This window comes from Diceros bicornis, chromosome 2 (genome assembly GCF_020826845.1).
Source record: "Diceros bicornis minor isolate mBicDic1 chromosome 2, mDicBic1.mat.cur, whole genome shotgun sequence".
Lineage (NCBI taxonomy): Eukaryota > Metazoa > Chordata > Mammalia > Perissodactyla > Rhinocerotidae > Diceros > Diceros bicornis.
The window spans coordinates 79,888,638-79,914,726 of NC_080741.1; the positions used below are offsets into that span (position 1 = coordinate 79,888,638).

The window sequence follows — 26,089 nt, forward strand, 5'->3', positions numbered from 1 at the left end:
AAATTAGTGACTCTTTTGAACACTGTTTAAACAATATGTATGATAGACAAATTTACAGTTAGCTACAGTCAAGACTGTGATTACTGTCAAGTCATGTCAAATTGGAACGTTCATTGTTTCTGATTCATCATGCTATCTAATACTGTTTAGTGCATCTTAGCTAAACAGTTAATGATAACTCAGTGATTCTCAAATATCTGTGTGGATCAGAATTGCATTAAGAACTTTTTAAAATATGTACATTTCAAAGCCTCAGATTTTGCTTGGGTAGAGCAAAGATATGTGGATTTTGATAACTCTCCCTAGTAGTAATCTACTATTTTAAAGGTCTGATTTATCTTATGATTTTGCAAGTTGCCAGCACATTAATTTTGCTAAATCATTTCTTTAAATATATCTTTATTCCAAAGCTTTGGTGGCTTCTCATATTTATAAGATGAAATTCATACATTTTAGTGTTTCATTAAGCCGCTTCTCACCTTAGAGTAGGCTGGAACATACTGCATTTACAGCCGTAATTCTAATATGTCATGCACCAGAAATGATAAAACCCATGGCATTCGAGTCACCGTGGCTTCCTCCTACACCCATGGCAGACATAGGCAGTCGATCATGGCACTCCTTCCAGCTGAACTCAGATTTCGTCTGAGCACCCTTCTTAACATAGTTTTCAGAAGGCTACAACCAAGCAGTGAGAGTTGACATGTAAGATAAAACCAATTTGCCATCATAGTCTACCTAACTCTTTGTTCCAAGTCCACCTTTATAGAGTTTTGAAAAAAATCTGTAATATTTGCTTTTATAAACATTTCATGCATTCAGAATATATGTTGCAAGTACATAATTTATAAACAATAAACTAAACTCTCATAAACTAAACTCTCATGAGCCCACTATACAACTTACGAAATATAACATTATCAGTGGATTTGAAGGCTATTTTATGTTCCTCTCTATTCCCGTTTCTCTCCTTACCCTAGGGGTTGTCACCATATGAATTTTACATTTATCATTTTCTTGACTTTTGTTTTAGTTTTACTATGTATTCACGTAACTCTGTACAACTGTTAAGTTTTATATTTTTTTGGATTTCACATGAATGTTATTTACTCTGTTCTTCTGCAGTGTGCTTTTTTATTCAGTGTATTTTTGAGATTCAATTATGTGGATGTATAAAACTATGCTTCGTTAATTCTTTCTGCTCTGTAGTATTCCATTGACCGAATCTACCACAGTTCATTTATCCACTCACTTGTTGAAGGACATTGGTTTGTTTTATGTTTTTGCTGTTATAATGCTGCTGGGATCATTTTTGTGCATGTTGAATAGTATACATGTGCAGGATATTCTCTAGCGTGAATATCCAGGAGAGGAGCTTCTGTGCCTTCTGTTTTACCAAATGATGGCACGGTGTTGTCTACAGTGGTTAGTATGAACCTACACTCCTACCATCACGGGATAGAATTCTTTTTGTTTCACTGACTCACCAACACTTGATATTCTCTAACTTTTTAATTTCCGCCAATGATTTTCTCTAGATTGTGAGATTTTTAGTAATTTTGATATTATTCTTTTTGACTTTTTATGTTTTACACAATGGATTTGTATTACTTATTAAATTAAAACCAAAAGTTTGTGATGTTTTCAATGTAAAAATAGGCTACAGAACAATCCGTATATTATTGCAAACACATGAATGAAATATACTACCCTCGTGTGTGTGTATGTGTATATGTATATGTATGTATATATGTGTATCTATATACACATGCATATAAAATAGATGAATAATTGCTTACATAATATTGCTTGATTCAATGATCCACTTGTCTGTATCATTTATTCTTTACATACCTGATGACTTGGGATGAATTATGGAGTTTGGGTAGAGAGAAGCAGAAGAGAGTCTTTAGCAGGTAGGAGGCAGTGTATGGGAGTAGAGAGGTAGAGCTTTTTTGATCTTCTGCCAGCTGTGCCACTTAACTAGCCACGTGCAAATCGCTTAATCTCTCAAACTCAAAATCCTCAAGACTCAAACTCAAATTCTTTAGTATAAGAGCAGTGCCTACCGTTTCTGTTTGTGTGACGATTAATTGATAGAATCCATGTGAAGCACTTTGTGTACAATGGCATGCAGTAAATGCTCAGCAAACTTGAGTGACCATCTGCTCGGAGACAGTGGACGTACATAAAGAAAATAACAATACAGGAAGCCTGTGCTAAGCGCCAAAGACAGGCCGATGCATCATTTATAACCAAGTCAGTGTTCATACAAACTCATATGGTAAGGATAGAAATATTAACTGTTAAGCAGTATATGAAGGAAATCCCCCAAACTTGAGAATCTAATACTGTTCCTTATTATTTGTCAATTCGTACTTTTCCACATTCCCACACCCCTTTTATTGAAAGACAAATAAGGGAAATCAATGAAGAAAATCTCGGGAAAAAATGTAAACAGAAATAGAAACCAGAGAGAAATTCAGATGCTCACAGAGCCGGCTTTCTATATCAAGTATATACTTCTCTGAACGTGGACGGCTGCCAGCCCTCAAAGAGGGAAGTGATTTGCTAACTATGCACTTTCCTAGTTCTTAGAAACACTGTCCGCTGGGGGCTGAGCTTCCCTAAGAGAATGTGCTGCATGACAGGTCATGCAGGTCTGGATTTTGTGTGTGCCATTCTGGAAAGCTCTCTGCCAGGTCATTCCGTCACCTCTTCCTAGCAAATGGAGCCTACTGTCTGAACAAATACAATATGGACATGGGAAATAATGCCTTTATGGTTAGACTGTACTCAGGGACTTTTCACTGTACCTACACATTCTTTTTTTCTGAGGAAGATTTGCCCTGAGCTAACATCTGCTGCCAATCTTCCTTTTTTTTTTTTTTTTTTTTTGTTCATGAGCTGCTGCCACAGCATGGCCACTGACAGCCTAGTGGTGTAGGTCCACGCCCGGTAACTGAACCTGGGCTGCCCAAGCAGAGCACGCTGAACTCAACCACTAGGCCACTGGGGCTGGCCCCCTACACATTCCTTTTTCCTACTCACTTCCAAACCTAGTTCTTCACCCACCCATTCATCCCCTCCTCAGAGTCTCAAAGGAGCAAGGAAAGTACAAATGTGTCAGGGAACTCAAATGTAAAAGTAAGAAGAAATGATGACCAGTACCTAACAGAAAAGTAGCACCAGAATTCCATGGTGGAAATATCGATGTAGGGACTGCCTGGATGATGTTCTATGAAATTATAGTTTTTTTGTTCCATTCCAGAAGGAGCTGATGTTTTAAACAGATGAAAGGGGCACATGGATATTCCAGGAGGTGGGATTACAGCAGCTCTAGTCCTAAGATTCCACTGGAGTGGACTCCAGAACACTCTGCTTTAGCTGGGTGATGATGGGCATGTTACTTCACTTCCCTAAGCCTTAGTTTCCTTCTCTATAAGTGGGAATAGTTATAGTACTTCCCTCATAGGGCTGTTGGGAGGAGTAAATGAGCTCAGTACCAGGCACAAGATAGTCAATAAACGACAGGAATTACTATTAGCATTTGCCTATTAATACTTTAAGAGAAACATTTCTTAGCACCAATATTTGGTACTAAATACTTGTAATAAATTGAATCCTGAAATTTCAGAGTGACAATCCTGCCCAAAAGGGTACATTTAATAGTTGGATCCCATTGTCCTCATCTATCCTGTGCGGGATATGTGCTCATTTATGTCAGGCTTGTGTCCATGGGAGACCATATGCTGAGAGGAAAATATCTCAGCACACATTGAAGTTAATGGGAGGCTTTCTATTTAAAATATGATAAAAAAAGCTGTTTATATACTCCTGTATAATGTGAAAAATCCACTAAACTATTCCATGTACCAAGGGTGATATTCAAAGTATTTATGAAGAAGTGTGGTACTGCCCAGTCTGAATGGGGAAGAGCTGTACATCATTGCCATAGCTGTGCAGTGTACACTTGAACCAGATACCAACCTAGAATGTAGCGAAGAGGGGGGTTGGGTTGTGTCTGCAAGTCTTCAGCAACTTCCTGACTTTTAGTGACTAGTCCCTACAGAGCGGGCAGCTTTGTTTCTGATTTCTTTCCTCCATTCCTGCCTCAGGGAAATGCATTTCACAGAAGAATAACCACCTACGAAGAACCTGAATGACCACACATTCTTTATATCCTTTATATCATAAAATACTTTAGATTTCAGAATGTCCAAATGATGATAAACATTATCTATTCAGATACACATGCTCCAATAAAATGGAACCCCTCCGAAATGAACATTAAATAGCAAGATTTTTATCACGATAAATCGAAATCTATCTTTTCTGTTGTTTTCTTGATAATATGTTTCAAAGCACCAGCTTTGCTAAATAAAATAATAGATGGCTGACTCTGCAAATAATTGAGCTCAGGAGGAATGCTTAAGGAGAGAATTTTAACTGAAGTTCAGCATTCTCTGCTTTCTTAGCTTCTGATAAAACCTTAATCACTCTGCTTTCAAACTGTAAAATTAGTAGATTATGTAACCAAAATAAGGAGCATTCTCATTGCACCCACCAAAGTGTTTCACAAACAGTTACTAATTGATCTGTACAAAATCCTTTCAACTCAGCATCACGCCCAAGTTTATAGAAAAAGCCTCGCTGTAGAAGGGTGTTAGGAGTTGGAATCACAACCTCCAAGCTAAGATGGCACAAGAAATCCTGCTTCCTATATTTCTGTAACTCAACTTAGGTGTTGGTTTTATTTTTTTAATGACAAACCCTCATTCTGCCTCCCCAGGTGTTCTGTTATATTTCTCAGAATCTTCCCAGAGCCTGTGAATTGTGAAACGGGTGATAATGAGCAAGGCTTGGAAGGACAGATCATAGATCCTTCATCTATCTGGGTTGTCTCTATCCACGTGTCCCTTCCTGTCAGGCTGCCCTTCCAGGCTTCTGTGTCTTGGAATCTTTTCCAAGTCCATCTCTCTGGGAATTCTGGATAAGCATTCTTTTCTTCAGTCTTGCCACACCCCTGTGGACTTCCAGACCTCCATGCCTCCATAGCTGGGAAATGTCTTTTTAGTCTTCAAGGAAATTCATCCTTCTCTGTTAATGTGTTTCCAGCTGAGGCCTTTGTTGAATCTTCTCAGTGGTTTTTTTTGGAAACAGCTTGTGCTTTTGGAAGCAACTCATTTGGTGAACAACTTGGACTTTCCATTCTGCCTCTGGGAGATTCAGGGAAAATCAACCAAAGTTAAAAATGTTAAAATAGCCACAGAGGTGAAGACACCTTTCAGTCTTGTTACTGACAGCTCGGGCTAGAATTTTGGAAGCTCACTGTGTCCTAGCCGGTTGTTCTGAATGCATCAACGACCCTGCAGCAAAATTACTTGGAGAAGTTTAAAAAAAAAAAAAAAAATTTCTGGGCCTGGTGCCTGGATATTATGATGCAGTGGGACCAGGGGATCGGCGTTTTTGCGTAGCTCCCCCCGATGGTCTGATATGGAGCCAAGTGTAGCAACTACTGCCCGAAATCTGATGTTTCTTTGATTCAACACATATTGTTTTGAGTGTGTCCTGTGGGTCAGGCACCATGATAGGCTTTTGGGCATACATTGGGGATGCTCATGGAAGTGGCTAGGCAGAAGCTGAGCACAGCAGAGCTTATCTTTATTTGAAGAAGAGTCTCTTAAGAGGTTTCTCGTTATTGTTGTTCTTCTATTGTTTCTCCCCTGTAACGGTATATTCAGAGGACTCCAAGTTCTGGTGTACCACCCACATCTTGTCTACAGGCAAGTTTTGTTAGACCAGCCCTGTGTTAAAAAAGAAAATGACTTGTCAATGGAAAAACAAAAAGATGACAGGTTATCAACTGTTGTCTAAAACTGAGAAGCAGCTGTCGCTTTATACTGGGTAGACATTGGGCAGCTTCATGCCATCCCCACGTGACACTCTTTACTAACTTTAATGTCTTCCTGGTTCTTTAATATCCTCATAGTCTGAGTATACAGTATTAGGAAAATTAGAATACGTATTTGTGAAAACTGTTGCTTGTGTTTGTTATTCTGAAACGTGAAGGAAACATGTTCTGGTTCTACCAAACAAAATATGTGGAATGTACACGTAGTGGTACCTGGGCTGGAGGGTCTAGAGAAGCAGGATGTAAGCAGAATCTGAGCTCTGAACAAACCACAAATCACAAAGTCCATTCCCAGAGCATGTTTATCATAGATGTATTCATCCAAGCGGAATTCTGGGTGCTGAAGAAGCAGCACTGGTATTCAGAGTTGGACCTTTACCTCCAAATCTGCATGTAGCTTCTTGGTAAATTCAGTTTCATCCCCTACATCAGTCTAACTGTGTGGGGACATGAAACCACATTGATTATTGTTGTGTGCACTGAAATGTAGCAGCTCTTAGTTGCACCTAAAAGTCTTCCTTAAGGTCTTCAAACTTTTCCTGCCGGTAGTTACAAATGCTTTCCTAATATCTCCCATATGGCATGCATAGAACATGTTAACATATGTTACTATCTGTGTGGCACGCTGGGATAGAGAGGGGAGGGAGGCTCTTTGTGGTCTGTGACAGCCTATGTATACAGAGCCAAGGAAATCTTCAATCTGGGCCGTCTTCAGGACCCTCTGAACTTTGATTACCAAGTTTTGGTTCTTAGACATGAGTTCATTAGTGGATGGACGAGAACCATCTCATTGAACAAAATGGAATACTTTCTACATAACAGATATTTTCTTCTTTGAAAAGTGGGGGAGATACATCTTCTCCCCCATTGTTACGCTTCCCCCAATGAAAAGATAAAACAAAAACTTTTTTAAAAATTTGTATTCCTGATTAGAAAAAATATTCAAGTGTTTCTAATATACAGTGTTGTATATTGCTCCAGCAGCAACATAGTGATCAATTATGCTTTCCAGAATTTTAGGCAGGAAAGTGCATTTTGGTCAGAGGTTTCAGGATGAACTGAATCTAAACTGCAGACGTAATTTTTGTTTGATCTTCACAGATGTTTTGAAGTGGTTTTAATTAGTTGCTTGCTAATGTTTGAAAACTGTAGATCTTGTATAAAACTCTGTATGTCCAGGGTCTTCTGAAAAATCAGAGTGTCTGGCAGCCCTGGGCTCCCATTGAACCGTGTGGACAGCCCCCAAGGCTGAGTTAGATGGGCACACACACTCTTGTTCTCAGTCTTGCCCCCTCCTTATGGTTTGGTATCTGTAGATTCCAGATTATTCCATACAGGTATGCAATAATCTGTACGTTACAGATTATTCTCCCACCATTGTGGTTAATGGGCTTCATGTGAACCATTACTTATTTCTATGAATACAAATAGAGGCTTGTTGCCGTGGGGGAGGGGGAGGGAGTACTTTTCCCCTCTTGTCTCCTCAGCTGAAATTGATACTGTGGGTATAAATTCAAGCTGGTATCACAGTTTGCCTCAATTTAGATTTACACTTCTGTGTTGATAGAGTGGATGTTTTATACACCTAGATACAGCCCCTAATAGGTGTGAATTCTAAGCATATAACTATTCATAGCCACAATTAGCATTTCCAAAAGGTGTCAAAATCACTCCATTCATTGTGATAAAGCAACTTTAAAATACACAGTTAAGCAGAACAAGTATTTTAAAAAACAATGTAAGCAGTCCATGAGCAGTTAATGTCTCTTTAAAATGAGTTAGAGACCTATGTTCGAGTTAGTACTTTATTTAAATCTTTGAATCATCTCCAGTCAAGATACCTATTATGTTTAATTTCTTGGAAATTATACATCTTGAATACCAGGGAGTTGGCTCAGCATATAATCACAGTCTTACTTAATTCTTACAATAAACCAATTATGTACGTACTTACCACCGCCATTTTACAGATGTAAAATATGAGGGCAAAAGGGGTTTAAGTAACAACTTGCCCAAGGTTTTACAACCCTGTGTGTGTGAGTGTGTGTATAGATATGCCACAGGTCATATATATGTGTATATGTATATACACACACAGCGCACATAAATATATATGTGTATGTCTACATATACTATGTTTAACCACAATTTGTTCTGCCTCTCTTGTATTTTAAACTATTTTGACCACTACTCATAGTAAGAAGTACTAGTTCTTTCCAGGCTCAGTACTTAATATATTGCATTTCCGTAGTATCATTGTACAAACCAAATCTAACCCTTACTTAATTCAGTACATTTTGATAGATTCTGTTCTGTTCTTTCATTTGCCTCATAACAAACACATAAACAAACAAAAAACCTATGCATAACCCCCTAAATGGGACACAACCTGAAGTTTGAAAAATACTGACTTAGAAGCTGGATGTCAGGGAAGCCATCCCTGGGGGAGTATATGAGAGAGACGGAGGAGGAGAGATACTTAACATGAGGCCACAATACAAGGGGATTTGCCTTACAGTAATTCATGGAGCCATACTTTTGTCTTTACAGTAGGAAGATCTTTGTTTTATTTTACAGTACAACTAATTCTTTGAAATTCCATATTAAAAAGTTGTACAGCCAAGATCTGTATATTTTAATGTATGCAAATTATACCTAAAATAACAAAAATAATAAAGTGGAAGAGTGGGTGGTGAGGTGAGTGGAGCTGTAGACAAAACAAGAATGGCAGAGTATTGATATTTGTTGAAGTTGGGTGATGGGTGTGTGGGAGTTCATTATCCTATTCTGCTTACTTTGTATGTGATTGGAATTTTTCGTAATAAAAAGTTATTTTAAAAAAGTAGGGCCATCATGCTCTTATATTCTGTTTTCCCACAAGGCTCGTGGTTGTATGAGAACAGGACACGTGAAGGATGAAGTGTGGCCTTTCTTCTGTAAAGTTGTGAACAGTAGCTAGGCAGGCTGGACAGAAGCTGGTTTTAGGGTCTTCTGATGTCAAACTGCCCCCAAATTGGGTTTCTCGCCTCGACACAATTGACGTTTGGGGTGGTTAATTCTTTGTTGTGGGAGACTGTCCTGTGCATGGTAGAATGTTTAGTGGCCCCACCCTGGCCTCTACGCTCTAGATACCAGTAGTGTGTCCGCACCCCTCCCCTCCCCAGTTGTGACAACCAAAAACATCCTCAGACATCGACAAACGTCCACTGGGGGGCAAAATCACCCCCGGTTGAGATCCGCTTCCCTGGAGCCTGAACACATCACCTCACCTTGTGTATGTGCCTAGCGAAGCTTTGAACAGAAATAGAAAGCTTCAGAGAACCACATTCTGCCCATGTTTTAGGGTAAGGCAAGAATGGCTTAGGCAGAATAATAACAACTAGCTTAGGCAGAATAATAATAACTAGGGACTGACTTAGAAATACCAGACTCAGGCAGGGTCACTGTGTGAAATTGGGCATGTTGGTTCGCCTTGCTCTATCCCAGTTACCTCATCTGTAAAATGGGGATGGTGACATTACATGCGTTCATATTTATAAAGCACTTAGAATCTTGCCTGGCGCACATTAAGTACTTAGTATTTGCCATTATTGTCTACCTAGAACCCATTGTGCTGGAATTGTGGTTTAGACATCTGGGGAATAAGAGAGTCTCTGAAGTGCTCTATCGGTATCCTATTTAGTGATAAGCCTTCCTAAATGTATCTGAGTGCTTTGAGATGTTTACTTAGAATGGTCAGTCTAGGTATGCTACCTGAGTAGTTTCAGCTTTCCAAGAGGGAGATATGGTACAGTGTGCTTGGTTTCTAGAGTTCCTCAAAATGGAGTGACTCCATAAGAACAAACCATGAGTACTAAATTAATTTACCTATGAAAATAAAAATACAGCAACAGACAGACAGGACATGCTGAGCATCTGGTCCCTGGTCAGGTATCCGTGTTTCTATGATCCTTTGGAGACACTAATAAGGAGCCACAGAGACCAGCCTGAAATACTCCAGAAAGAGAAGCCTCCATCCCAGAGTCTATCTTTTCTCTTTTAGCTGTTGAACAGTAGTGAATCACTTCTTTTTCCTTTTCAGCGTATACTTTTAATCTTGCTCATGTGATTTTGGCTGAGGCAGAATCATTACCATGCAAGTTAGCTCCAGGAAGACTCTCTGCTCTAGAAAAACAGACTTCTTCCTTCCTACATTTTGAATTCTTCCCCTCAGTTTATAAATATGCTCAAGAATTTTCCAACTTAAAAATATCCTTCATTGACTCTCTATCGACCCTCCACCCATCTCTAACCGCTCTCCCATCTCTCATTCTAAATTATTGAATGAGTAGCTGATTCTCGCTGATTCCACTTCCTCGCCGTCTATTCACACTTCTCCCCGCCACAATACGGCTGATGCTTCTCAAGGCCTCTGCTGAAACTGGGCATGATAACATCACCAAAGCCATTTTGAAGGCCTTAATTTATAGTCTCTCTCTCTCCCCTTCTTCTTCTTTCTTGCTTTCATTCTTTCTCATTTCTGCCTTTTAAAAAAAAAAAAAATAGCTTTAAAAAGGTGAGGTAAAATTTACATACCATAAAATTCACTCATGTTAGTGTACAATTGAACAAATTTTAATAAGTTGACGGAGTTGCGCAACCATCATCAAAGCCCAATTTTAGAGTATTTCCATCACTTCTGCCCATTTGCAGTCACTCTGCATACCCACTCCCAGTCCTGGGCAATCTCTTTCGATGTTCTCCTTCACTCCCTTGCAAAACTTAGTGCTCTCCATGCGCCAGTAACTTTCATAACACAGTCCTTTCGTGAGTTGCACTGGGCTTCTTGCAATGTTCCTTGTTGTCTTCTTCAGGGAGTTCATCTTCTTTTGCTCACGCTTGAAACATTGGGCTTCTTCACACTTCTCTCCCAGCCCAGTGCTTTCTGGGTTTCCCTTGAGTCATTTCACTCACCCCCAGGAATGCCCTACTGCGCTAGATTTTGCTGATGTTATGTTCTCCCATACCTGTCTCCTTCTTGTCACCTAGATAAGCCCTCTTTTTTCTTTAAGAATTTCCTCAGATGTGACCTCTTCTAGGATGTCCTATGATGTCCCCCATTTTCTAACCATTGGTCTTACTTCTTATCTGCAACTGTACATTGGAGAGATGCAGCTCATGGCTATGACCCTAGGGCAACTTTGTTGTCTCTCTCTGTCCCCTTAGATTCTTTCTGAGGAGGAGTTCCTCTCTTGCTCCTGGATGAAAACCCAAAGAGCCTCACCTACTCTACTTTTGATAGTGCCTAGGTATCGGACATATTTCAATCAAAAATTAAAATACCCTGTCCCGTGTAATAGTTAAAACTTAGAACTTGATTTAAAGATAGAACTAATCTCCCTCCCCAGGCTAAGCTGCTGCTGTAGAGGGAGGTCTGCAGTCAGGGAAAGAAGGTTTTGACTTCTTTTCTCACCTAGCACGTCTACACCTCCTCCCCCTAACTGGCTAATTCTAGTTCTGCTTAGTGTTTTTCAAGGGAAGAGAAGAAAGGGGCCCGCAAGTTTTACTTGATTGATTCCATTGTAGTGATTTAGGATTGTGGCACTTGGACTTGCCAGGAGTGGAGGACTGGTTTTTTCTTCCAGTGGTCCTTTCATGGGTTCATTAGAGATCCCCAAACTTTGGGTACATTTGTCTCTCAGTTCTCTTAATGTGGTGATGCACTCCCCCCCTAGCTGGTCACTTCCTCCTTCTCAGCCACCAGAAGTCCAAAGATATCCTGGCTTCCCTCTGGAAGTTCTCCTTCCTGGCCAGGTGGTTCCCAAGGTATGACAGCCACATTCCTGCAGGTGCTCGAGTGTATGTCTGGCTCACAGGAAACGCCATGCATCCTGTGCCCTCACATCTCTGAGGATCCATTTCCTTCATCAGTCGCGATCTTCTTTTCTGCTTCAGCCTACTCTTGCTCTTTAGTGTTGTCCTAGACCACTGCATCCCCCCAAAAGCAGCTCTCTGTGGTCTCCTTAAAGTGCAACCTCCTGGAGGGGTAAGGGAATACCCTTCTTCCTCCCCCAGAGGGGGTGAAACTCCCAGAATTCTCTCCAAAGAGACTTGGCTCAAATTCTCTTCTCAGTCTCCAGACACCTCTGATGTGAGTGAGGGCCTCAGAGCCAGACAAATGGTTTGTAGAATCTCCTTTGAAAATGTGCCCCTCGTTCTGTTCTGGCACCTCCCTTACCTTTGGGATGAAACATGAGCTGTGTCTTGGTGATTGAAGGAACTTCACGTTAACATCCTGTTACAGACCCCTCTCCTTCAGTCCAGCATCTTTGATTAAAATGTTTCTGGGTCATTGTGCTGCTTGAGAATGGAAGCCCTCTGAGGGCAAAGATTATTTAAAAATATCCTCTCTGTGCCTAGACCTGAGATGCTGTAGGCACTCAGTGAATGTGGGTTTTCTCAGCAAGATCACCTCCTTCATCCAAAGTTACAAGGCAAGGAACAGAATGCTGTTGTTCGGTGTGCGCAGCTAGAGCCCCTTTTGGAACTGTTTATGTCGCAGCCGAAAAGTCCTTGTTAGCACTTTTCAATCCCTCACCCTTTTATGTTCGACTCTCAAAGCAAAGTTATTTACATATTTTTGACCTATTATCGTGGTAGAAATGAAGTGGGATTTTTTTTCCTTTTTAAAAATGTTTGCTAGGGCTGGCCCGGTGGCGCAAGCAGTTAAGTGAGCATGCTCCGCTGCAGCGGCCCCAGGTTCGCCGGTTCAGATCCTGGGCGCGCACCGAGGCACCGCTTGTCAAGCCATGCTGTGGTGGTGTCCCATATAAAGTAGAGGAAGATGGGCATGGATGTTAGCCCAGGACCAGTCTTCCTCAGCAAAAAAGAGGAGGATTGGCATTGGATGTTAGCTCAGGGCTGGTCTTCCTCACCAAAAAAAAAAAAAAAATTGCTAATGTTTTAAGAAATCAATCCGTGTCTCTTCTGCTTGATTTCAAGTATACGCACTGTGATAACGCACCATCCCTATGGTAGGCATGAATTAAGAATGCAGCAACCCTATTTGGGATTAAATCAAGATATCTCAAAGACACAGTAAGCCACAAACATAAGGTGCAAAGTAGTGTGTGAAAAGTATGCTACCTTTTGTATGGGGACAAAAAGTATACACCTGTATACATTTAGAAGCACACAGAATAGTTTGGAAGGATATATGAGAACTGGAGGCAGCAGTTGTCTCTGGGGAGGAGAACCATGCACTCAGGAACAGGGACTAGAGAAAGAAAATAATTTTCATTCTACATTCTTTTATATATTTTAAATTTTCTACAAAGAGTTGTTTATTTAAATAGTCCAGTCCTTTCTCTTTATAGAGGAAATTTAATTTATTAAAAATTTAATGAAATTTAATGCATTATCACTTACATAACTAGTTTCAATTGCTAATTGTATTAATACAAATCCTTAAAAATACATAAAATATCAGGTTATGCTTTATGATTCCCTAACGATCTGATTGCTTAAGCATTCCATTTGATTACTATTGTGTGAAAAAAACATATTGAAAATACACAGCTCTGCCTTCATTTCTCTTGGATAAATGTCTTAACCCATCTGTGTCTCTGTTTCTTTATCTGAAAAATGGGAGTGGTAATAGAATAACCCTCAAGGATTGTTGTGAGGGGGAAGTGGGTTAATGTATGAAGCAGTGCCTGGAAAATAACAAACATTCAATAAAAGGCAGTGATTGTTATATTACTATTCAGTTTCCTTCCTGATATTTTGAAAATTGTCTTTGTAGAACAATATTTATATAATATTGTTACTAAGATATTTTAAAATTCTAAATAAATATATGGTGGCGGGGAGTGTTGTTCTGCAGACTCATGAAAGGTACATTGCTCCCCATTGCATGTCATGGGGTCTGCAGTAATTTCCCATTTGATAAGAAGGAAAGAAAACCAATGCCCCCTCTGTAATTATAGAAATTTGTCTCTTCATTTTGCTTATTTAATTTGGAAAATGTCAAGGATAAGGCTATGTCACAGAATTTGCTTATCGCTTGGTTTTCCTATCATCATTAAGTGTGGGAAGACCCAAAAGTCTAAGTCTTTTATTTAGGGCAAAGTTATTTTCAGTGGAAACACGAATGTAAAAAAAATCCCCCAAGAGCACCTTAGGTCTGACTGCCTTGGAAAAACATTAGACAGTGCCATCTTTCTCAGGGATAAAGATTCCGGTAGAAAATCCTGCAACTTGATTGAAACTTGGACTTGCTCCAAAACAAAGGTCTTGTCCTGAAACACGCTACAAGGATCATAATTGCGTGTCAAGGAGCAGTAGTCACCCATGATTGGAGGGATGTTTGTAAGGCAGAGTGCCCTGGAAATGGGCACGTGAGTTTGAGGCTTAAAGTAAAGCAAGAAAATGGAAGTAAACCCTCTGTCAAGTGTACTTAAGAAGTGTGGACATTTTGTCTAATATTTTGAAACAGGAAATGGGTTGACATGATTTGGTAGCTGTGTCTTTTCCCTTCAGCTTGCACTTGGATGAAACTAGTGGAACCAATGGAAAAACGGACTTGTAATTTTTTTCTGATGTAGCATCAGTGAAAATCTCTTTGAGTTGCCAGAGAAGATCTCTTTGAGTTGAGGGCAAAGTAAAAGAGGCTCTGAAATCAATGTAAGGCATCTCAGAGTGTTCTGGCAATATTTTTCTGTAGCTGACTCACTGACTGTAATGTATGTAAAATGAAAGCTCTGATTCCGTTTGCTACTGCCCGTGTACGCTGATTGCTTCAAGACCAAAAGAGAAGTTAACTGATGTCAGAGATGGCATGCCTCGCCATACCAAAAACAGCTTCATAATTTCAATTTCCTTTGTCAAGCCTTTCAACAGTAGTTTTCTCAGGAACATTTATTTTTTTAGCAGAATTTTTTTTCTTTTCCATCTCCATAAGTTATATTTAATTCCATTGTGATAGTGTTTTCATTAATTTCTTCATGAAAAAGGAAGCAAGAAATAAATCTCCAAATACATACACACATGCATGTGTGTATATGTATACATGCGTATATATGTAGATATTATGTCTGTGTAAAAGAAATTATTTTTCAGTGGAATAAAATAAATTGTGTTCAAAGCAAAAGTTAGCTTATGTCAGTCTGTGTGTATTTGGAGTAGAGAGGTAGATGGGTCCGCGGATTTGACTGATTCTCAAAAGGGACCTTAACCTACAAAAGGTTGTGAGTCACAGTTTTTTTGCAGGTTGTAGTCTAGTTGGAGAGGGAAGCCGTGGTCTAAATAACTATAATGGAAGGTGCTGAAAGTGCTGAGGCTCAGAGGAAGGAAGATAAAGTGCTGTAGGTGTCCACAGGAGCATGAGATGACTTCCAGCTGGCATTTGCCTTATTTGCTGATTGTGCTACTGTAAACACAGAACTGCTGGTGCGAAGATAGCATCAAACTGGGGACATTATATTCTCCCCTCTCCTTAGTTGCTGAATGCTTGTGAACTGTAGGGAGGGCGTGTGTGGAGTTGTCAAAAATTTTGGACTTGAAACCCAATGTTCATGTAAATTTCATCCCCTGCCAAGCCAGTGTTGGCAGGAAAGAGACGGGTTTAGGGTTTAGTATGCTGAGTGGATGAACTGCATTTCTGAAAGATGTGCAGACTATGAATGTGTGAATGCTTATGATTATGAGTGAGAAAAAAGTGGGTATATGATGCCTGATTTCTGATCTGGCAGGATGTGCAGTCTCAGCAAGCCATTCACGTCATTTATTAGTTGACTGCTATGATATTACGGTTGCATACCATGATAATGAGTTAATATACATTCTAGAAGACTCACAATACAACACTCCTAAGCATCAAACTTTTATTCGTTAACAATTGCATATTTTACTCTACTAAAAGTCTCTAATCTGCTCAAAGTTTTTTTTTTTTTTGGATGGGGTTTGAGAACAATGAATATTCATGAATAGAATTTGTTTCTCAGATATCGAAGTTGGAGGTGATGTTTTGTGCAGGTGAGAGAGGTGTTAAGTAATCCTTCTGAACAAAATTGCTGTAGGGTTTGTCTCTTGGAAAAAGAGAATGTTCGTTAGATACTTGTTCGTTAGATACTTGTTACTCTGATAGAAATGAAGCTAAGTCATTCTTACACCTAAACTTTCCACCCCACAAAGAAACTTAACTCTGAGCATTTGCCAAGACTGCATTCAAAGTTGCCTGTATACATTTATTATTATAAATACATGTCAATATTTCATGATCCGCAATCTTAGTAGCAGTGTTGTAAAGCATATGACAAAAGCCACAAATGATCTCTTCTTTTAGAGCAACCAGGAACAACTATTCAGAGCATTTTTGGTTTTGAGTCCAAGGTCTAGCATTTTTTAGCTCAGCTGACATTAAGAATAGATGGTACAGTTGTCAATATGTGCTAAATTTGGGGGCTGTCTAAAGACCGCCATGAGAAACATGCTGTGAATATATTAAGCTTTAGCCCCCAAATAGAAATGCCTATTAGCAGAGAAAATTCTAAAGGGTATCTATTTTGTCTTTGATTTAAAACATTCCTGTAAGTAGTAGAATATTCTTATTGTAGCAGATGACATTTTGATTTGTATTTGTCTTCCGTTAGTAGCTTCCTTTGTATTTATTTTAGCTTGGTGATTTCAGAAGTGGGACGAGCTTTTATATGTCGCTTCTCTCCGTGACGATACTTGGCAATGCTGAGAAGCCAGGTCGTGATTGTATTAATTACCTTCAGTATTTATAAAGTCAATGCCCTACTTTAGCATTGATCAAAAACGAGCAGCATAATTTTTAAAAATAATATTTCTGAATGAAGTTTCTTTTTATCTTCAAACTTGACACAGTGTGTGTGTGCATACATAAGAATATTAGAATATATGTATATTTCTTCTCTTAAATCAGATAGTAGTTTGCCTAATATTGTCTAGCCTCTTTTTCCTTTGAATTCGAACGCAAGAATGAGATTGGTGTGCTGCAAAATGTTTTCATCTTTTTAAACTTAATACAGATTTTAATACATCTGATTTGAATGTTCATTGCAAATCTGATTATATCAACTCCTGGTTAAAATTGCAATGACTTTTCAAAGAGCTTTACCCCGAGACTAATATTTTTAGCCGGGCATGTAATATCGACCCCCATTATACATCTGCAGTCTGATTTCAAACCGCACTCAACTTGGCCATCTGTATTCCATCTTATTAGTCTTCTTTCTGTTTTTACAACAAGCAATGAACACTTAAGGGCCTTTGCATATTCTATTCCTTATGCCCAGAAGTGATTGCCAAAATATTTAACCAGCAGTAGGGCATGGGCACTGACCAATCAGAAGTAACATGAGCTAGAGCAGGATTCTGGAAGGCCACTGCTGAGCCAGGCATTGACTCTTTAGGTGGTGGATCTAGGGAGGTGGAGTGGGGTTCTGGGGCAGCCTGGGAGATGAGGTGGTAGTTGATGGGAGAGAGTCCAGACACTGGCTCCTCACCAGCCTATTTACCATACTCAAGGCTATGCTAAGTCTTTGTCTATGTCTAGAAAATGTCTTCCTTGCCTCAACCTGCAACACATACACACATCTGATTATATCATCTCTTCTTGTCTTCCATGATAACTCCATGTCCTCAGAACAGCTTTCCCTGACCTTCCTGATGAGTGCTGTTCTCATTGAGGCTTTCATAGAAACTTCTTCCCCTTCATTATACCTTTCACAGTTGCCAATTTACAAATACTTTGTGATTATTTGAATCATGTGTTACTCCCCCTAGTTTGTATCCTCCATGAGGGCAGGGATCATCAATTATCTGACAACCCCACTCCCACCTCCACATCCTCCAGAATTGTAATCCCAGCACCTAATGGATGCTCAATAAATACTTACTGAATTAATGAATATTCAAAAAGTCTTTAGAATTTCTTTGAACACATTTATACTTTTTAAATGTAACATATGCATGTTACCTTGGAAATGCAATGTTGGAAAGATAGCGTTTTTAAGTTATCTTTTTAATGCCTTCTTACACATTTCCTGAAATAATTTTCAAATGGTGTGACACTTATTCTTTCATTCCAATAGAAATGCTTCTCACTCACTCCATGTCCAGTGCAAAGATTTAATCTCTTGAGTTGACTTATTCACTGTTCTTCAAACTCAGCAAGAAACATTATTTTAAAGCCTGTTATGTACAAGTGTGTTTAAAATATTGGAGCAACCAGTGATGGATAAGATGTGGTCCTACCTTCAGAGATGTGTCAGTCTGGTAATTTTCTTCTCATCCTATTTATAAGCATTTATAACATTTTATTTTTCCATTGCAGTACTGGAACATAGACCATATATTTTGTTCTCTGTATGACATTGAGCAAAGCTTCACATATTTATTTAGGTACTTTTAAAATTTAGGTATAATTGACATATAACATTATATTAGTTTCATGTGTACAATGTTATGATTTAGTATTTGTATATGTTGGGAAATGATCACCACAGTAAGTCTAGTTAACATCCATCGCTATTCATAGTTAAAAAAATTTTTTTTCTTGTGATGAGAACTTTTAAAATCTACTCTCTTAGCAACTTTCAAATACGCAGTACAATATTGTTAACCGTAGTCACCATGCTGTAAGTTATATTCCCATGGCTTATAACTGGAAATTTGTACCTTTGGATCCCCTTCACCTACTTTGCCCACCCACCCTAAAAAAAAGTTACCTAAAAAACATTTAGGTAACTTTTAATAATGATGATGATGATAATGGTGATGATGATGTTACTACAGGATCCTTTGCTAAAGTTTATCCTTTTTTTTTTTCTTGAAAATCCCAACTACTTATTCTTTTTGAATCTATTATTTTGTTATTACCAAATTCTTTCCAAGTTAAATCTAGTGTATAAACTGGATAAGCTTAACTCCTCAAGGGAGGAAATGCCAGCTCAATCTATATTACACTCCTCAAGCCTTTCTAGTGGTTGAGACTTACCCATTGTCTCCAGACTTTAATATACTTTGCAGTTGCTCCCTAACTGCTCATGATTCTTTGACACATCATGTGTCCTATTATTGCATTTCATGTTTCCATGCCTTTTATGACCGATTGCTATTGTATTTTATTTGAAAGTTTTTCAAAAAAATTTCTAGGTTGGGGTCTGGCCTGGTGGCCTAGTGGTTAAGTTTGCGCGCTCCACTTCGGCAGTCCGGGGTTCGCAGGTTGGGATCCTGGGCACGGACCTATGCACTGCTTATCGAGCCATGCTGCAGCAGGCATCCCATATATAAAGTGGAGGAAGATGGGCATGGATGTTAGCCCAGGGCCAGTCTTCCTCAGCAAAAAGAGGACGATTGGCAACAGATGTTAGCTCAGGGTTACTCTTCCTCACCCAAAAAAAAAAAAAAAAATTTCTAGCTTGTCTGCTGTGTGTGTGTGTGTGTCACCCTTCTGATTTTGGGACTACAGTCTCCTGACATGTATAATTAGAAGGATGTTATGGTGTTTATAGCTGTCAGTTATAAATTAAATATAATCTAGAATGATTTCAGTTATCATTCAAGTTAGTGGTTGAAAATAATTATGGACACAAAATGTGTCACTGTTTGAGCAGAAATAAAGGAAGGCAGGCTAGGTATCTGAAAGCCTTCAGTCCAAGTAGGGGAAATCAACCACTGGAAAAGTTTGAGAAGTATGATGATTGATTGAGGTAGAATGTGTGCCCTCCTCCTTTGCATACGTAAATCATTCAATAATTTTGGCCATCAGTCTCCTGGGACCTGATGCTATTGAAAATAGCTTCAAATATTCTCAGTTTCATATGCCTAGTGTAACAGATACTACGTATGCCTCACTCATATCCTTTTGCCTTTATCACTTCAGTGCACATACCTCTTCCAGTTGCCACCAGTCTTTACCTGAAGGCATTTTTTGGCCTGCGGAGCCATTTTGCTGCTCCAGTGAGAGGCTGGGAATGCTGGGTAATTAAGAGTCCCTAAGAATAGCCTCCAAACAATGACTAATGGGAGTTGGTATACAAATACACCAGCTCCCTTGCACCTTGGCAGGGGTAACTCCAGGCAACACAAGGATAATTCTTGGATGACTCTGAGGCATAGGTTCTTCACTGGCTGTATTTCCAGAGTTTCCCCTGTGAAAATAAGCGCCAGTCACACACAGGTGTTGGTGGTTTTATATCTTACTTTTTGTTGGCTGCCTTCCTTTCCCTGTCTCACTTCCCCATGCCCTGACTGGTTTTTGTCCTTCACCTCCCAAGTAAACTGCCTACACTTGAATTCATTTTGCCGTGTGTGTATTAAGGAGAAGTCAAACTGAGACACATGCAATTTGTAGTAATGAGGATAGTGACAGATGATCACAGATCCCATGATGGTGTAAGTCGCTAACCTGCAGTTCTTAGAACAGTAGTTCTCAACTGCATTTTCACCTGTTCCAGATTCCCATGGGCCAATTCAGAATTATGCCTGCATCCAGACATTCTAGCTACAATTCCACCTCTTACTTCCCACCCAAGAACATATATTAGATTGCAAGTAAACAAGAAGGGCATTGTTATAGGAATGACTGATTTAATATATTAAGTACATAACTTGCAAGTTAGCATATTGTCACGCTTGAAATTATTATTATCTGGGACACACTTAATTCTGATTGAATACATCACATCACACGACAGGATCCCATGGTTAAGAACTACTGTCTTAACAAAGCCTTCTCTCCTTTGCTCGACAACAACTAATACAGCCCAATCTGCAGCAGCTGCTGAATCAGAGTTGCACAGCTTCTCTGCTCAAGTGGCTGAGTTAACATCATTAACTCCCCTGTGGAACCAGCTGAGTTTCAGCAGTCGAGAAAAGGTTCTCTCATTTTAGGTGTGTATATCTAACCTACTTAATCATTAACCATGCAGTTTAGTTTCAAATTGCCACTAAAAATAACACAAGATATTCACATAATTATTTCCTCTCAACCAGCACATTCAAGTTTATGAAAACTCAGGAAAACAAAAACAAAATAGTTTTGTTTGCAAGATTCTCAGACTGAACAGTTTCCACCATTAGTGTTTTTGATCTGTTTTATGAAGTGTATGTAACTGGGGGCTTTCTGAAGTTGTCTCTGAAAAAAAATAGGGTTAAGACGATCATTGGTAATACTCTTTATAATTTGTATGCCTTATGAGGGATTCAGAAACTCCAAAAAGCAGAGCTTCAAGATATTCACTTGACTCTTAGTTTTAACAAAATGTAATTATTAGAGAAAATGAGAAAAGTTAGAATTTCAGGATAATACTTTATTTGTTGTAATTATTATCCAGCAAAAGTTTTAATATTTATTATATTAATATTTACCATTTCAGTATTATTGAACATTTCTAATTCTATGAAGCTCCTTCCATCTGCATATCAGTTATATAAAGTGTTTTTAAGTATCTACATTCCATACATTTTCTCTTTTTTATCAGAAAAGATTCATTTCATTTGAGGATTTTGAGTGGCTGTGGATGATACAGTTTTATGAAAAGAAGAAAATCTGTTTTTTAAAACAATTCATTTTTTCAAGTCTAACTTCTTTGTACGTATATTTTACAGATTAAAGGATTTACCTGAAGACAAAGCATTCTGTTCATCAGAGACTGGACAAGAGTTACTCTTGCTTTTGGCAATTAAAGATGATGTTGTCATGGAATCAGTTGATCCTGCTTTCATTCATTGGCTGCCTAGGAGGTAACAATAAGCTGTATTTTCTAAGTTGAGGTTAGAACTATACTCAAGTCATATGTTAAATAATTTTTAAATGTTGAAATAATACTCCACCAGTAGCAAAGAAAAACAAATCTTTTTTTCCCAGAGAGAAAATTCTAATTCTCTCTTCTGATAATTGGATTCTCATTTCATCTCTTTGTAAGCCATTTTATTTCCATAGCAAATATAATGACACCTAATATTATAGATCTCCTGTAGTATTATGAATATAACAATCAATCAGAATTTGAGAATGTTGATTCATGACTTTTGTTTCCAAAAGGAGCTGAAAGTTGTAACTCTGCAAGGGAGAATATAAGTTTTAAAGAATGCTGGTATTTTCATGTCTAATCTTAAAAACAATACTATTTTTCTTTTAGCAAATAACTTATTTAAGGGACCTAAAATGAAGATAGGCTATTTTATTTTTTAATTTTGGAAAATTTGAAATTTAGAGCAAAGTAGAAAGAAAAAAGAATAAGTCTCATATACCCACCATACAAAAGCAACTATTATAAATCATTTGATATATTTCCTTTTTGTTTGTTTTGTTTTATTTGCTGGAGGAGTAGATGAATAAGAGAAAGATTTTTAAAAATAAAGTGGTATATATACAACAATTAGTTTTGGGGGTTATTTTATTGTCTTCCTATTTTTATTATAAAAATTCTCCAGCACTCAAAAAGTTGAAGGAATGGTACAAAGACTACCCACATATACCCCATTTAGATTTAATTATTTTACCGTTTTTATTTATTTGTTCTGTCTGTATACATATGTATGTATATTTTTTCCATTGATTGATTGATTGATTGGCTAAACCATTGGAGAGTAAGTTACAGAAGTCATCGCCTCTCACCCCTAAACAATTCAGCACCCATCTCCTGAGAAGAAGACCAGTGTTCTACATAAACACAATTTCTTTATGATACCTAAGGAAACTAATTTAAAAAATAACCTATCATTTTTCTTTTCTAAGAGGAGGAAGTTGGTGTGGAATGAGGCCAAATGCACTATCAGATAAAACACATGTTTCTGGAAGACATGCATATATTGGAGTAGATTTCTGAGCCCCTTATGTCAAACTTCAAACATTGTTCAAATATTTACATGATAATATGTGGCAAAAAATCTATAACCAATAAAAACAAAAATAAAACCTCGAACTTTATTTAAAATAAAGTTTTGTTAACATGATTTCCCCTGTAATGTCTCAATTTTGTTCCTAAAACATTTTCTTTGACTGCTGCTCATCTAGCACTGAAGAAAAAAAGAGTAATTATTTACAAATTCTGCCTTTTCAAATGGTCTTTAGAGAAAGACCGATACAGATATCAAAACTAAAATATTATTCTTTTTCTTGGATTCTCTTCTTCTTTACAAAGTTTCAAATTTGAGTTCTGTTGTAGTAGAAGGGGCAAAAATATACTATAGCAATATTATTGCTCGTGATATCAACTTTTATGGCAGCAACCTTGAAATTTTCCAATTAAGTGAAAAAAGGAAGATATACTCAACAAGTGGAAGTGTAGCTAAAGAAAACGAGATCATTTTTGCAAAGGTTTAACATTTTAAGTTATAAATTTAAACCATGTGCAAATTTTATTGACTGTATTTCAGCATTTTTGAGAAATATTTTATATATTTCTGAATAAATTTACAGAAAAAGTGTCCATTTTACTAAAATAATTAAGACATCTTAAACAAATTTAAAGGTCAAATTTGATTCTTTGGATATGTTGATAAAAAAGCTTTAAGGGTTTGTAGGGAGAATTGGGTTAATTGATATATGATAAATTGTATGTAGAGTATTACTTAGAGAATTGGTAATCTTTATGAAATATGAAAAAGAATTTGGCTCTTACCAGTTTTCTAAAGAGTATTGATTTCATCCAGTACTTTATATACTGAATGTTGGTACTCCATTTGGACTTAGTAAAATTTATATTAAAAGGCCAGCTTGTGAATGTGATATTCTGTTAACCAATATTGTCCATTTTTTATGTCTTAAAGTTATAAATCTGTTCATGATATAGGGAAATTTCATAATAAATGGCAAGTAAAAACATATTGTATAAAATCACTTAGAGTAGTGTTTAGCTAAAGATATAAACTCAATGGAGCAAATGCTTGATAATTTGTATTTTCTATCTTTTCACATTTAAACTTTAATCATCCATCATTTTGTGCACGTTTTTCATCTGTTTTCTTCTGTTGTTTTGATGCTGGTTTCTTCCTGCAACAAAGAGGCAAATAGCCATTTCTGGCCAAGAGTTTTTTCTAAGATGAACTTGGCTGTTTTTCCTCAAAAATGCTAGGCTTCATTCATTCTTAAGCAAATATTTATTAAGCATCTTTTATGTGCCACACACTGTGTTCAGTGAAGAAGATGGACAGAGATCTTTGTCCCTGTGGGCTTTACATTCTCTCACATTAAGGTAGAAAATGACTTGGAGTTAGAAGTTGCTAGTGCTATGGGGGAAAAAACATGCGGAACAGGATGCGAGTGTCAGGGATTGGGATGTGAGTTGCCATTGTAAATGAGGGCATCAGGTTAGTCTTCAATGAAAAGATGACATTTGAGCAAAGACTCAGAGGTAAATGAGTTATCCTTATGGATATTTAGGGAAGAGAGCTCCAGGCAGAGTCAACAGTCCATGCAAAGGTTCTAATATATGACGTGCCGAGTATTCTGGAAACAGCAAGAAAGCTAACATGGTTGGACCAGGATTAGTTATGGGAGAGAAACAGTAGATGAGAGAGAGCCAAGAGATAATGTGGAGATGGATGCAGCAAAAAATGCAGGACCTTGTAAATAACTGAAAGTATTTAGAGCTTTTGCTATGAACAGTTAGGGAACGTAGTATGGTTTGAGCAGAGCAATGATATGTTCTGACTTATTTTTTAAAAGGATCTCACTGGACGCTGTGTTACAAATTGATGGTAGAGGGACAGGGGAGCAAGTAGAGGCATTAGTTAGAAGTTAATGCAGTGATAAGGTGAGGGATGATGGCGGCTGACTCCAGGGTGGTAGCAGAGTCGGCGGTCAAATTTAGATATATTTTGAAGGTAGAATCATGAGGATTTGTGGATGCAGTATATGTGGGGTATGAGAGAAAAAGAAGGGTCAAGGGTGACTTTAAGGCTCTAGGTCACCTTGAGTCTAGAGCAGATTACCTCTGTCCACATTAAGAGGTGTACCTCATGGGTGAAATGAACACCCAGCACAAAACAGGGATGAGAGTTTTCCAAACTGAAGGTCACTACCAAATAGTGGGTAAAAAAAAAAAAAATAAGTTTAGTGGATTATGACCAGTATTTTTTTATTAGAATAAATAAAATAGAATTTTAAAAAAGGATGGAGCAGAGTAGATCAGCATGCACTGCCCACTTAGTAAATATTGTCTGCTGAGCCCTTCTAGGCATTTAGGATATAGCAGTGAACAAAACAGATGATATCCCAGTCCTCATGGAACTGTCGTTTTAATATATGTATATTGAATCCTGATGTTACATATATTTCTTACAGCGTTGCTGTCAAAAAAGTTTAAGACCAGCCCAGTGGTGTAGTGGTTAAGTTTGCATGCTCCGCTTCAGCAGCCCAGGTTCGCAGGTTTGAATCCTGGGTGGGGACCAATGCACTGCTTGGCAAGCCATGCCGTGGCAGCATCCCACATACAAAATAGAGGAAGATGGGCAAGGATGTTAGCTTGGAGTCAATCTTCCTCAGCAAAAAGAGTAAGATTGGCAACAGATATTAGCTCAGGGCCAGTCTTCCTCAACAAAAATAAAACATAATAAAAAATAAAAAGTTTAAGAGCCAGAGACCTAGGTAGAAAACAGAGATAGAAACGAGAACCCTCCAGCATACTAAGAAGCCAGAAAAGGAAGAAACACTTGGATGAGGAAAACAATAGTAATGACAGCAAAATTAACCATACTAACAATGTTAATGAATGGAAGCCCACTCACTGCATACCAGATGCTGTGGAAGTGCCTCACTTAGCTCATCTAATTGACAGAAACACAAGGAGGTAGAGGTTATTATTTCTATTTTAGAGACAAGGAAAACAGTCTCTAAGAGTTTAAGTAACTTTCCCAGTCTGTGTAGTTGTATCAAGATTTCTATTTGTCTTTTAAATCAAAGTATAGTCCCCTAATCACTAGTATTTACTACTTCAATAGTTTCTTTTCTGGAATAAAGTCAGGGGGATCGGCCGTGGGCTAAGAATCATCAAGACCCAAGGAGATTGTTGTCTTAGTACTTAATTACCTATTAGTTAATTGCGTAACCGTATTAGTTACTCTAGATGTCCACTATGCTATATGGGAACCACTAGCCACACGTGGCCGTTGAGCCTTTGAAATGAGGTGGGTCCAAATTGAGACGCGCTGTAAATGTAA

The 26,089-nt window shown here is 38.1% G+C and overlaps 1 protein-coding gene across 4 annotated transcripts in view; it reads left to right on the plus strand.

Moving 5' to 3' along the window:
- LOC131419011 (contactin-3) overlaps positions 1-26,089 on the plus strand; it is a 279,521-nt gene that overhangs the window by 12,870 nt on the left and 240,562 nt on the right. For all 4 annotated transcript variants that reach the window (XM_058563677.1, XM_058563641.1, XM_058563649.1 and 1 more), the window contains exon 2: positions 21,533-21,667. In XM_058563677.1, the coding sequence (XP_058419660.1) occupies positions 21,613-21,667 (55 nt within the window). In that variant the 5' untranslated portion in view covers positions 21,533-21,612. The remainder of the gene's footprint in view (positions 1-21,532; positions 21,668-26,089) is intronic.